This window comes from Clarias gariepinus, chromosome 7 (assembly GCF_024256425.1).
Source record: "Clarias gariepinus isolate MV-2021 ecotype Netherlands chromosome 7, CGAR_prim_01v2, whole genome shotgun sequence".
In the NCBI taxonomy this organism is placed as follows: domain Eukaryota; kingdom Metazoa; phylum Chordata; class Actinopteri; order Siluriformes; family Clariidae; genus Clarias; species Clarias gariepinus.
The window spans coordinates 372,197-384,770 of record NC_071106.1 but is presented as its reverse complement, the minus strand read 5'-3'; the positions used below and the strand labels follow the sequence as shown (position 1 = coordinate 384,770).

General features: G+C 42.8%; 1 protein-coding gene across 1 annotated transcript; it reads left to right on the top strand.

Moving 5' to 3' along the window:
* Positions 1-974: 974 nt before the first annotated feature.
* fgf7 (fibroblast growth factor 7) lies at positions 975-11,639 on the top strand. Its single transcript, XM_053499959.1, has 3 exons — positions 975-1,891; positions 7,915-8,021; positions 10,873-11,639. The coding sequence occupies exons 1-3, from the start codon at positions 1,600-1,602 to the stop codon at positions 11,086-11,088; spliced, it is 615 nt and encodes a 204-aa protein (XP_053355934.1). The 5' UTR covers positions 975-1,599; the 3' UTR covers positions 11,089-11,639.
* The last annotated feature ends 935 nt before the right edge of the window (positions 11,640-12,574 follow it).

The following is a 12,574-nucleotide window of genomic DNA, read 5'->3' as shown; positions in this document are numbered from 1 at the left end:
GACTTCTGTAGAATCTAATACCTGTGTGTAATGTAGATCTGTTACACACACCATACACACACCATACACACACCATACACACACCATACACACCGCTACAGATTAAAGTGTCATGCTCGCTTTCATAAAACAGCAGGTTGTGTGTGTGTGTGTGTGTGTGTGTGTGTGTGTAGCAGTTTTATGGCAGGTATTTAGAAAAATAACTGACTTATTACAGTGTTTGAAGTGCAGGTGTGTGTGTGTGTGTGTGCGTGTGACGCTACTGTAAATCTTTCTCTTTACAAAAAACGCAAAGAGCTGTAACACACACGCACACACATCTATACACACCTATACACACCTATACACACACATGCACCAACCACTCCCACACGAGCATGCATACACACGCACACAAACAAACAAACACACCATCCCACACACACACCATCCCACACACACACCCGCCCCCGACACCCCCCCCCCCCCCGCTCTCTGTGAATGGTCGGAGTGTAATTGCAGCAGCGTGAGGTCAGCAGGCATTTATCAGAGTTCACTCTGTACTCGCTAAACAGGGGAAGATGCCGAACACTCACACACACGCACACACACACACTTACTCACATGCGCACACACTTATAATACATACTCCAGAAACTTACACACATACTCACCAGGATTTACACTCTGTCTGGGAATAACCGCATGCAGAGCCACGAGTGCAGCGTAAGTTCAGTTTCTTCTTCTTCTTCTTCTTCTTCTTCTCAGATGATCGTGAATGATTATGACTTTCGTTACAGTGGACGGATCGATAGAGAAAGACAGAGACAGACAGAGACAGACAGAGCGAGACGCAGAGCCAGAGAGAGAGGGAGAGGGAGACGTGTCCTTAGTTGACACCAGTGCTGAAGGGCTGAACAGTTTCTCCTCATCTCTCTTGCTGCAGATTCATCATCCAGAACATCTGAGATAACAACACCCAGAGAGAGACAGACGGAGCGGCTCCTGTCCTCTGAGACTGGTTTTCCCTGGAGACTGAGAAGTGGCGGGATGCGTCCTGAACAGATCCGATGACCAGAGCACTCACGGGGACGATGTGTTCAGTGCTCACAGAGTTCTCCAGCGTTACAGCGTGACTCGGAGTGACCGCTAGAGTGATGTGCAGTGACGTTCCACAGAAGTGACAGGCAGTGATACCCCGCTGCACGCAGAGTGACCAGGGAGAGCGTCGGAGTGACGCAGTGACGGGAGCGGAGTTTATCGACTTGCTCTTTTTAACCTTCTTCTTACCGTGACTCAGAACCAATCAGAGAGATTCAGAGTGACTTTCTCTTTGAAGTGACATTAAGGTCTACACCTGCTTGCCCTGGAGTCGGTGGTGTGACGCGTGGAGTGACATGCACCTGGTGTTCGCTGTGATCGAGTTCTTCTCAGAGTTCTTCAGAGAAATCTTGTAAGACTGAAAGTGATGGAGTGAGTGAGCAGCGGATCAGACTGACGTTCGGAGCGCTCTGGGTGACAGGGGGAGTGACGCGGGAAGTGGCGCGGGGAGTGACAGGACGTCTCCAGGACATTGAGTCTCACCACTATGCAGCGCGTGCTGTCCTCCAGTAGTGCCTTATGATGCACAGATGGATGGTGGTGTGGAAACGGCCAGACCTGCTGTGTGGACTTTACCTGCGAGTGCTGCTGTGGCTGGGCGGAGTGGGTGTGGCCTATGGAGGGGCTGTGGCCTCGACTGAACCCTCGGCTGTGTGCGACTGCATCAAGCAAGAAAGCTCCGCTCGGAATTACGACTACATGGAGGGAGGAGACGTGAGGATCCGCCGACTCTACAGCCGCACGCAGTGGTTCCTCACCATCGACGAGAACGGCAACGTCAGCGGCACACAGGACCCCAACAACTGCCACAGTGAGCCCAACACACACACACACACACACGCACACGCACTGTAATTTAAACACTCTGTATAACAGCATGCAGTCAGTAAATAGACGATAAATACTGCTTTACACAGCAAACTAAACCAGTACAGGGTTTGTGGGTTTCTCTCTTTTTCTCTCTCTCTCTGAGTGTGTGTGTGTGTTTTAGTGTGAGGATAAAGAGATGACAGTGTTAAAGCGAAACAGGTGCTGTGTTCAGACAAACATTCCACAACAGCCAAGTGAGAAAGAGTCTTAATGAGGAGAGAGAGAGAGAGAGAGAGTTACTGTAAGCCTTTACACTAAAGTGTTTCTGGAGTGTACAGGTGAGTAGTGTTACCGTCTGTAGTGATCAGTGGACTATACGCTGCATAGAGCACTAATACACATCCCCTAATCCCTAATCTCTGTTCCTTCTGCTTAAAACTTAATCTCTAAACCCTATGGAACAGAAATTAGGAAGTAGTGAGTAGGTATTAGAGAGCAGAGCCTAAGGGTTAAGAATTAGTGTGTGGGAGTAGAGGGGTGAGGTTACAGAGCATCATGGATTATGGACTAATTCAATTCAATTCCACTCAATTTTATTTGTATAGAGCTTTTAACAATTGTCATTGTCGAAAAGCAGCTTCACACAATCAAAAGAATTATTATAAGTGTGTATGAGATGTGAGTGTGTGTGAATCAGAATGATCAGATCGTCCCTGATGAACGAGCCGAGGGTGACGGTGCTGAGGGAAAAACTCCCTGAGATGGTAATAGGAAGGAACCTTGAGAGGAACCAGACTCAACAGGGAACCCATCCTCATCTGGGTGATAACAGATAGCAGGGATTGATCTGCACTCATACTGTGTGTTAGGAGGCTGGAAGTTCAGTAGAACAGGAGATGTTAATTGATATTAATATGGAGTCCAGTTAGTTATTGGAGACTCAGGTAGACTTGTAGGAAATAACAGTCCTGAACTATCGAGCAACTCCATGTGATGAGATCTCCATCCAGAAGAGGGACACCAGGACAAGTCAGACAGGTCCGGAGGACGGAGGTGGTCTGGATCACTGGCAGCTCAGGAGAGACAGGTGTAGTGAGACAGAAAGAGAGTGAGAGAAGTAGAGATAACAGTTAGGTCTGGTCACAGTCAAATAATGTATAATGTGAATGTATATTAACTGTAGAGTGCAAGCAGAGACTCCGGCAGGACTAACTATGACATCATAACTAAAAGGGAGGAGCCAGAAGGAAACACAGACATGAGGGGGAACTGAGATGTAAAGCAAACAATCACCTCACCGTCAGCAAACCTGAGTGATCAATGAGAGTGAGGAGGACAGCATCAAATCCCACAACCACCAAGTTGCCACTGTTGGGCCCTTGAGCGCGGCCCTTAACCCTCAACTGCTCAGATGTGTAATGAGATAAAAATGTAAGTCGCTCTGGATAAGAGCATCTGCCAAATGCCTAAATGTAAATGTAAATCTAAACATACCAGTTCACCATAATACTCTACGTCCATGAGTCCCCCAGATCTGCTCCTTTACCTAAGGCTAATCTATTTATAAAAATGCTTGGCTAAATAAATAGGTTTTTAGCCTGGACTTAAACACTGAGACTGTGTCTGAGTCCCGAACACTATTTGGAAGACTATTCCATAATTTGACTTGACAGTAAAGTGTAGAAAGTATAGAGTAGTGAGTAAGGATTAAGGTGCGGAGAGTAGGGATTGTGTGGAAAGTAGAGAGTAAGGCTTAGGGAATATATGGAATGGTTTAAGTAAGTAGAGAGAGTTATAGAAATGTTGGAAGTAGGGATTCAGATGCAGTACGTGGAGAGAATTAGTAACAGAGATTAGGTATAGTTTAGGGAGTAAGTAGGTAGGTGAGAGACTCACATTTTCACTGTAGTTATACAATGACATTCTTTTGGTAGACAGAAGGATCAGGGAGAAGAGGTTAATGTGTTAGAGATTAGAGTGTCGGGATTATGGAGAGAAGATTAGGGATTAGAGTGTAGGGATTAGGGATTAGAGAGTAGGGTTTATTGAGAAGAGAGTAGGGTTTAGGTATTATAGTGTAGGGATTAGGGGGTAGAGTTTTTTAAGAAGAGAGTAGGGATTGAAGAGTAGGGATAAGGGATTAGAGAGTAGGGATTGGGGATTAGAGTGTGGGGAATGGAGATTAGAGAGTAGGGATTATGGAGAGGAGAGTAGGGATAAGGGATTAGAGAGTAGGGATTATGGAGAGGAGAGTAGGGATTAGAGTGTAGGCATTAGGGATTAGAAAGTAGGGATTGGGGATTAGAGTGTGGGGAATGGGGATTAGAGAGTAGGGATTATGGAGAGGAGAGGAGGGATTAGGGATTAGAGTGTAGGCATTAGGGATTAGAAAGTAAGGATTGGGGATTAGAGTGTGGGGAATGGAGATTAGAGAGTAGGGATTATGGAGAGGAGAGAAGGGATTAGGGATTAGAGTGTAGGGATTATGGAGAGGTAAGTAAGGATTATGGAATATATGGAGTCCAGTTAGTTATTGAAAACTCAGGTAGACTTGTATGAGCTATTGAACTGGGATAATGCCAATTGTTAAAAGCGCTATACAAATAAAATTGAATTGAATTGAATTATGGAATGAAGTGTATCTATTATGGAGTATAGCGGGATTAACGGTAAAAAAACAAAAGGCATGTAGTATCTCTGCAGAGATTTAGTGTACTGACAAAAAAGGCCCTTTTAGGAACCTGAAGGAGGACATGGCTGCTTTGAGACAATGACCATTGTTAATAGCGCTTTATAAATAAAATTAAAACATTTAATTAAACAAACTATTGATGTGATTTTTCCACAAGGTGGCGCTATGCAGTACTGGGCCCCTGCATCACCCTCAGTGTTCCACCTGTATTTATTGTCTTTTGAATGGAAATGACGCTGAGGAAGTTTCTCGCTGTTTCAGAGGTTTTTACAGCAACTAAGTTAACTAGGATTTAAACTCATTTAAAATTTAACTTTAAACCTGAGATTAAAATTAAGACTAACTCTTAATCTAAACCTAAAGTCTTCAGTGATTGTATAAAACAAGGTCACATGACACTCTAAAAGTGTTGTCGCTCTCTCTAGTGTGTGTGTGTGTGTGTGTGTGTGTGTGTGAGAGAGAGATTTGTTAGCGTGAGAGGCAGTGTGTAAGCCGACACAAGGCTGAGACGATGATTTGCAATGATGGGAGTTGAAAAGCAGAGAGAGAAATGGATCCACCCAGATGTGCCTCACACACACACACACACACACACACACACACACACACACACACACACACACACACACAAACATTACTTCAGAGCCAACTGCTTCAGTGCACGCACATCAGTGATAAATCATCCAATCATATTTAATGGCCCAGGGTTCTGCAGGTCAATCACCACACACACACACACACACACACACACACACACACTACTGTCTATCTTTATGAGAATCATCTGATGACACGATTATTAAATCGGGAATTAAAAAATAGTTTATATAGCAATGCATTAATGTAATACATTATGGTTTCCATGGTAACAAACAGGGGCATGTACATCTCACACACACACACACACACACAAATGCATACATTTTACAGAAAAATAATTGAAATCGATGCTGAGCGTAGACATTCTGTAGGGTGTGTGTGTGTGTGTGTGTGTGTGTGTGACGTGAGTGTAAGGAGTCTCCAGTGTGTGTGTGTGTGTGTGTGTGTGTGAGATATGAGTGTAAGGAGTCTCCAGTGTGTGTGTGTAGCTGTAACACCAGTGAGTTTATACTCTCAGTCACATGACACACCGCCATCCTTATCCCTTATTAACTTCAGGAGGGGGGGGGGGACGAGTGTGTGTAGGACACCAGGGAGAGAGAGACGGGTGAGGGGACGAGTGTGTGTATCTCACCAGGTAGAGAGAGACGGGTGAGGGGACGAGTGTGTGTAGGACACCAGGGAGAGAGAGACGGGTGAGGGGACGAGTGTGTGTAGGACACCAGGGAGAGAGAGACAGGTGAGGGGACGAGTGTGTGTAGCTCACCAGGGAGAGAGAGACGGGTGAGGGGACGAGTGTGTGTAGCTCACCAGGGAGAGATAGACGGGTGAGGGGACGAGTGTGTGTAGGACACCAGGGAGAGAGAGACGGGTGAGGGGACGAGTGTGTGTAGGACACCAGGGAGAGAGAGACGGGTGAGGGGACGAGTGTGTGTAGGACACCAGGGAGAGAGAGACGGGTGAGGGGACGAGTGTGTGTAGGACACCAGGGAGAGAGAGACGGGTGAGGGGACGAGTGTGTGTAGGACACCAGGGAGAGAGAGACGGGTGAGGGGACGAGTGTGTGTATCTCACCAGGGAGAGAGAGACGGGTGAGGGGACGAGTGTGTGTAGCTCACCAGGGAGAGAGAGACGGGTGAGGGGACGAGTGTGTGTAGGACACCAGGGAGAGAGAGACGGGTGAGGGGACGAGTGTGTGTATCTCACCAGGGAGAGAGAGACGGGTGAGGGGACGAGTGTGTGTATCTCACCAGGGAGAGAGAGACGGGTGAGGGGACGAGTGTGTGTATCTCACCAGGGAGAGAGAGACGGGTGAGGGGACGAGTGTGTGTAGGACACCAGGGAGAGAGAGACGGGTGAGGGGACGAGTGTGTGTATCTCACCAGGGAGAGAGAGACGGGTGAGGGGACGAGTGTGTGTATCTCACCAGGGAGGGTCCGTGCATGATGAAGTTCTAATAGTGGGAGAGTTGCCGTGGTGACAGAGGAATAAAACACTAATCAATCACTCGCTCCCACGACTCCATCACTCAGGCGGCTCCCCAGCGCTCACTGATGCCCCTCGGTGGTAAAAAGCTGCATTAGGTTACTGACGCTGATGTTTAGCTCTAAAGCACTTTTCACTCTCACAGCAACGGAGTAAACAAACAAACAACATTAAACAAAGTAACATAAATAATTAGACGCAATAATAATTAATATAGATAAAGACAAAAATCAATAGATTAATGTGCTGATTTGTCACAATGTCTCTTGTAAAAGTGCGTTAGGAATAGAATACGTTATTAATAACGATCATAGTAACATAATAACATGAAACAAACAAGTATAAAAAGTGTTAATGGAGAGAAAAACCAAAACGTCTCCACCTCGTGCATGAATATGTAAATATGCAAATTAGGCCTGCATATCCCTCCCACATGAGTGTCTTTATCACCTCATGTAATTTGGTGTTACCATGGAAACCCAATATGGTACAGTCGCTAATATTAGCTAGCTAGGTTTTTTATTAGCAACTTTACAGGTCACACACACAATGACAGCATCTGATTGAACATTGTGTGTGTGTGTGTGTGTGTGTGTGTGTGTGTGCTGTGAGAACTAAAGAAACAGTATGTCAGATCTAAACACACTGACAGACTCCCAGGCTCCACAGACTGCTCAGCTAATCCAGCGCTATGCACGGGCTGCTATCTGTCTAATTGGGGTTGATGTGTGTGTGTATGCGTGTGTGTGTGTGTGTGTGTGTGTAAAACTACCACAACAACAATACCACACACATATTAGTAAAAATACTGCGTGCTACTTTTAATAACGCATCAGTGTGCAGCGCTGTCTCAGGATTGTTTAGACGCATTTCATAATGAGATTAGCGTACGGTATTTTCCGTGTGTGTGTGTGTGTGTGTGTGTGTGTGTGTGTGTGTGTGTGTGTGTGCACAGACGGAGACTTATGCATGCAGGTGCTGTGTTTGCGTGTTATGCTTTTATGGGCTGTAGTGGTAGCGTGCAAAGCAGCCCTGTGTGTGTGTGTGTGTGTGTGTGTGTGTGTTAGAGGCCCTGAAGGCTGAGCTATAATCTGATTCACAGATGCAGTGTCGCCACACTATGGGCCATAATGATCACACACACACACACACACACACACACACACACACACACACACTGTTTGATTGGTCCCAGACATGATGTTACACACCAATATTTGTGTGTGTGTGTGTGTGTGTGTGTGCAGGTATCCTGGAGATCCGCACAGTCTCCGAGGGGGGCATCCTGGCAATCAAAGGGGTGAAGAGTCAGTATTACATTTCCATGAGCAGGTCTGGAATACTACAAGGCAAGGTAACCAAGCCCCTCATCACACACACACACACACACACACACACACACATGCAAAAAATATTATGCAGAATTTTTTTTTATCTATTACTCACATGATGTCCAGAGTCATTCTGAAAGAAAAACAAGGAATAAAATGTGTGTGTGTGTGTGTGTGTGTGTGTGTGTGATAGAGAAAGAGAGAGAGAGAGCTAATGCTTGTCAATAAGATGTGACAGTAAGTTGGTAAATCTAATGCATTTTTTTTTTCAGAGATTAGGGAACTTTAGAGAAAATGAATAGGACAAGTCGCTGCATTCGGTCTTTGTGTGAATGTTTAATGTTAATCTCTGAGCCTGAGATATAGCGGTTAGCTTAACTTGTTTATAACCATCAACTTACAAGCTCTTGTCTTAAAATTAAGGGCAGAATTTCCACTTTTTCAAATAGGTATTTTAAGATAAATATAATATGTAGTGAATATAAAACTCAATAAAATATGTAGTGTAGAATTTTACTTAATAAAATATTACATATAAGGTTATACATTTTTTGCTGTAAGTTAACTTAATATAAATTAAAATGTAACTAAATGTAACTAAAGTTTAAGTTTAACTTAATAAAAATATATACTTTAAATTTAAGCTAATAAAATATCTACTTTATGTTTAACTAAATATAATCCGTACTTTAAGGTAAACTAAATAAAATACATAACTGAACTTAATAAAATATGTATGTTAAGGTTAATTTTATAAAATATGTACTGTAAGTTTAACTTAATTTAATATATAATTGAACTTAACGAAATATGTATGTTAAGGTTAACTAATGAAATATATACTTAAGCTTGATTTAAAATGTACTTTAAGTTTAAAGGTTAATAAAATATCTCATTTGTTTAACTAAATAAAATATTTACTATGAGTTTATGTACCGTAAGTTTAAAAACTGACTTTTAGAAATCTACTTTATGTTGATGTAATTTAAGTGTATAATTGTATAGGTTAATAAAATATGTAGTGTAAGATTAACTTAACAAAATAAGCCATTTAAGCTTAACTTATTGATGTTTTTGTAACCATATGTAATTTATGGTTAACATAATAAAATATATGCTGAAAGTTTAACTTAATAAAAATGTCTAATTTAAAAGATATATAAAAATCTACTTTATTTTTAATTAAACAAAATATGTACTTTAGGGTTAACTTAATAAAATATGTCATTTATGTTTAACTTAATGAAACATGCACCGTAAGTTTATCTTAATAAAATATGTCATTTAACTAAAGAAAATATGTACTCTTAGTTTTATTTAACAAAATGCTATTGGACACCGTGCCACACACACACACACACACACACACACTTTCTCTCTGCTCTACACAGAAACACTGCTCTGTTGCAAATCTTTTCAAAGGTAAAGTGCAGGTTAATTAGTTTTATTTTTTCTTTACAGCAGTGTGTTTATTGTGTCGCTCAATCGAGTGTCATTAGAGAGATTTCTTGTTTATTTCTCTGATAAAACAGTGTTTCTGTTGTGTGCACGCGTGTGTAAAAAGAGTGGAGGAAGGGTGCGCGCACAAATGGAAACACTTATCTGTCGGGATTTATTTGTACTTTTTTTTAAGGTAAAGTGCAGGTTAATTAGTTTTATTTTTACTTAATATTTTGTGTTAATTATTTTTATGTATTAATTTTTTTAGGCTGTGGAACGAATAATTAGAGTTTCCATTATTTCCTATGGGAAAATTCAATTTGGTTTACAGGTGTTTTGAAATACGAGTCCACTTCTGGAGCAAATTATGCTCATGATCCAAGGTTTCACTGGACACAAATCCTGTAATTGAGTTAAAGTAGAAATATCCCTAAAAATTCCTTAAAAATTCCTTAAATTATTATTCAAGTAAAAGTAGTCCTGCCTGTTTACTGTATCTGAAATCATCTCCATTTCTGATTTTAAACACCTGCCAGATGATTAAGGAAGGCAATTCATGCAATCACGTATCATAGTCAGCAGGTGGAGATAAGACCCCTTCCAATACTACACATCACTCTGTTTATGTATGCAAAAATTGAAATGAAATAAAAGTACATATATTTGCTGTAGGATGTGGTGGAGTAAAAGTAAAAAGCCTCCATTAATAAACTGCTCAGGTAAAGTGCAGAAATGTGAAATATGTGCTTAAGTACAGTAAGGAAATGAATGTACTTAGTTCCATTTATGACATGGAGAAGATCCAGCCTTGCTTCTTGCATTTGAGGAACATGTCCGTGTGTTTGTGTCATTACGTCTGGAATGTCCTTATGAAGACCTTGTGAAGGGCACATACGAATGTCACTCCCGTCCTCTCCTGAATTCACTGCTTGCGGATCAGTTTCAGAATTCAGACCAAACCAACTTCCAGAGGCTTTCTAAACAAAAACTTTCATTCTACAGAAGAGATGTTTATGTGTCAGTACAGAAAGCAACATATTACACAACAGACCAAGTCTCAGACAATAAAACCTGATGAAGGCTGCTGGGTTTTACTGCACACACACACACACACACACACACACACACACACAATGAGCGTAAGACACAAAGTCTCTTGAAGATCTACAGAAGCTTCTCCAACATGCTGAGAACTTCCTGCTCATCATCTCCTTATAAAGCTGCACACTATCTACATGAGTCTGATGTTATCTGCAGGAAGCTAAAAGTTCTGGCACCCCTGACACTGCCTGTTTGGGTTGATTACTGTGTCCTGTCCAACAGCGCGGGGTGTTTTAGACTCCGCCTTACTTTGGGACAAACAGAAGAGTCATGTGGAGCAGGGTCACGGTTTTACTGGGTTTATAATACACTTTCTTCTTTTCTTTTAAACAGAAGGAGTACAGTGACAGCTGCAACTTCAGAGAGGTGCTTTTGGAGAACTTCTACACGGCCTATGTGTCGGAGAAGTGGAGCAAGAGCGTGAAGGAAATGTTCATCTCTCTGTCGCAGAAGGGCCGGCCGCTAAAGGGCAAAAAGACTCGCAAGGAGAGCGTGGCCTCTCACTTCATCCCTCGCAGGTGCAAGGAGGAAGACAGGACACTGGCCTGACCACACGCACACACACACACACACACACACACACACTCGGCAAATATATACCTGTTTAAAAGCCGTGCCTCTGATGTGTCGTGTGCGCTGTTCCGTTCGGAAAAGGAGAAAGTCCTTCCATTTAAACACGGACTGATTCATAAACACATGATGAAACTCTAAATAAACAGAGGGAGTGAAGTGTGTGAGTGTGTGAGTGTGTGTGTGAGTGTGTGAACACCCAGATAACAGGTTCTACTGTATACTGATAAACGTGTAACTGTTCAATTAAGTTATCTTTTATTATGAATAATAAGAACAATGACTTCAGAACTTCGGCCTCTGTCCCGAACGCCTGCTTAGGTGTTCCCAATAAAAGGCATTTTATTAAAGACTGGGGTTTGGGACACAGCTGAGCGCCAGTTATGTAACACTGTTCCATGAAGCCGCAGTCGTAAAATATTATCACGATCGGATCAGGAGTGTAAACAGTGCGGTCCCGCTGGAAATGACGAGCTGCGGGACGGTGTGCTGTTTCATTAACCTGAGAGTGTGTGTGTGTGTGTGTGTGGGGGGGGGGGGGGTGTTTAAAAGCTATGCGACACACACACACACACACACACACACACTGTAAATGAACATGTTTGTGTTTGTCTTCACTTCCTGCAGCTTGTTTGTTATTAATCCAGTCGATTTAAACGCACCGAACGCGCCCACATGCTAACGCCGTTCACTTTCCCCTGGTGTGTTTTTATCGCAGGCAGCGTCTCAGCGTGCTTCCACGCTCATGTCTTTGTTTATAAATTGTTATTTATGGTGTTTTTTTATATGGATATACTTTTATACTCAATTAAGAGCTTTTTCTCCTGACGCTGAAGCAGACCTGCCAGGCTGAGCGCATTCGAACGTCAGACACCGAATAACACGCTACCGAACATGCTGCTCTGGAATGACTGACAGATGTGGGGAGGGTTTTTTCAGTGTACTTAGTGATGATGAAAATATTCCAGCAAAAAAAAAAAAAAAAAACAGAAAAGAGAAAAACGCTAAATATTTGGACAGAAGGATGAAGTCATAGTGAACTGTTTAAATGGTAATAATGCTGAGAAGGTGAAGGCTGGCAAGTGCGTTGCTATAGAAACCACAGAGTGTGCGTGAGTGTGTGTGTGGGTGGTTGGAGACTTGACCATAACCCTGAGGCACTTTGGCCGGGGAAAAAAGTGCCACTTAAAATATAGACCTAGATTTCAGAAACTAGAAAGATAAAAACAGCAGAAAAGTCTAAATGCACTTTGTTTTCCTGGAGGAGAAGGAATCAGGCGAGCGTGTAAACATTCCCGAGCGTCCAGCGGGACTACACATTGTTCCTGTTCAGAGCTTGGCAGGTCTGCTGAAGTTTAAACCACTAGCCTGAAGCCCAGAGTGAGGACTGCGTGAGACGAGATGAACTGTGCATTTGTTTCTGCTGCTATGTGCCAAGTTCATAAACTCAGTATGAAAAACCATG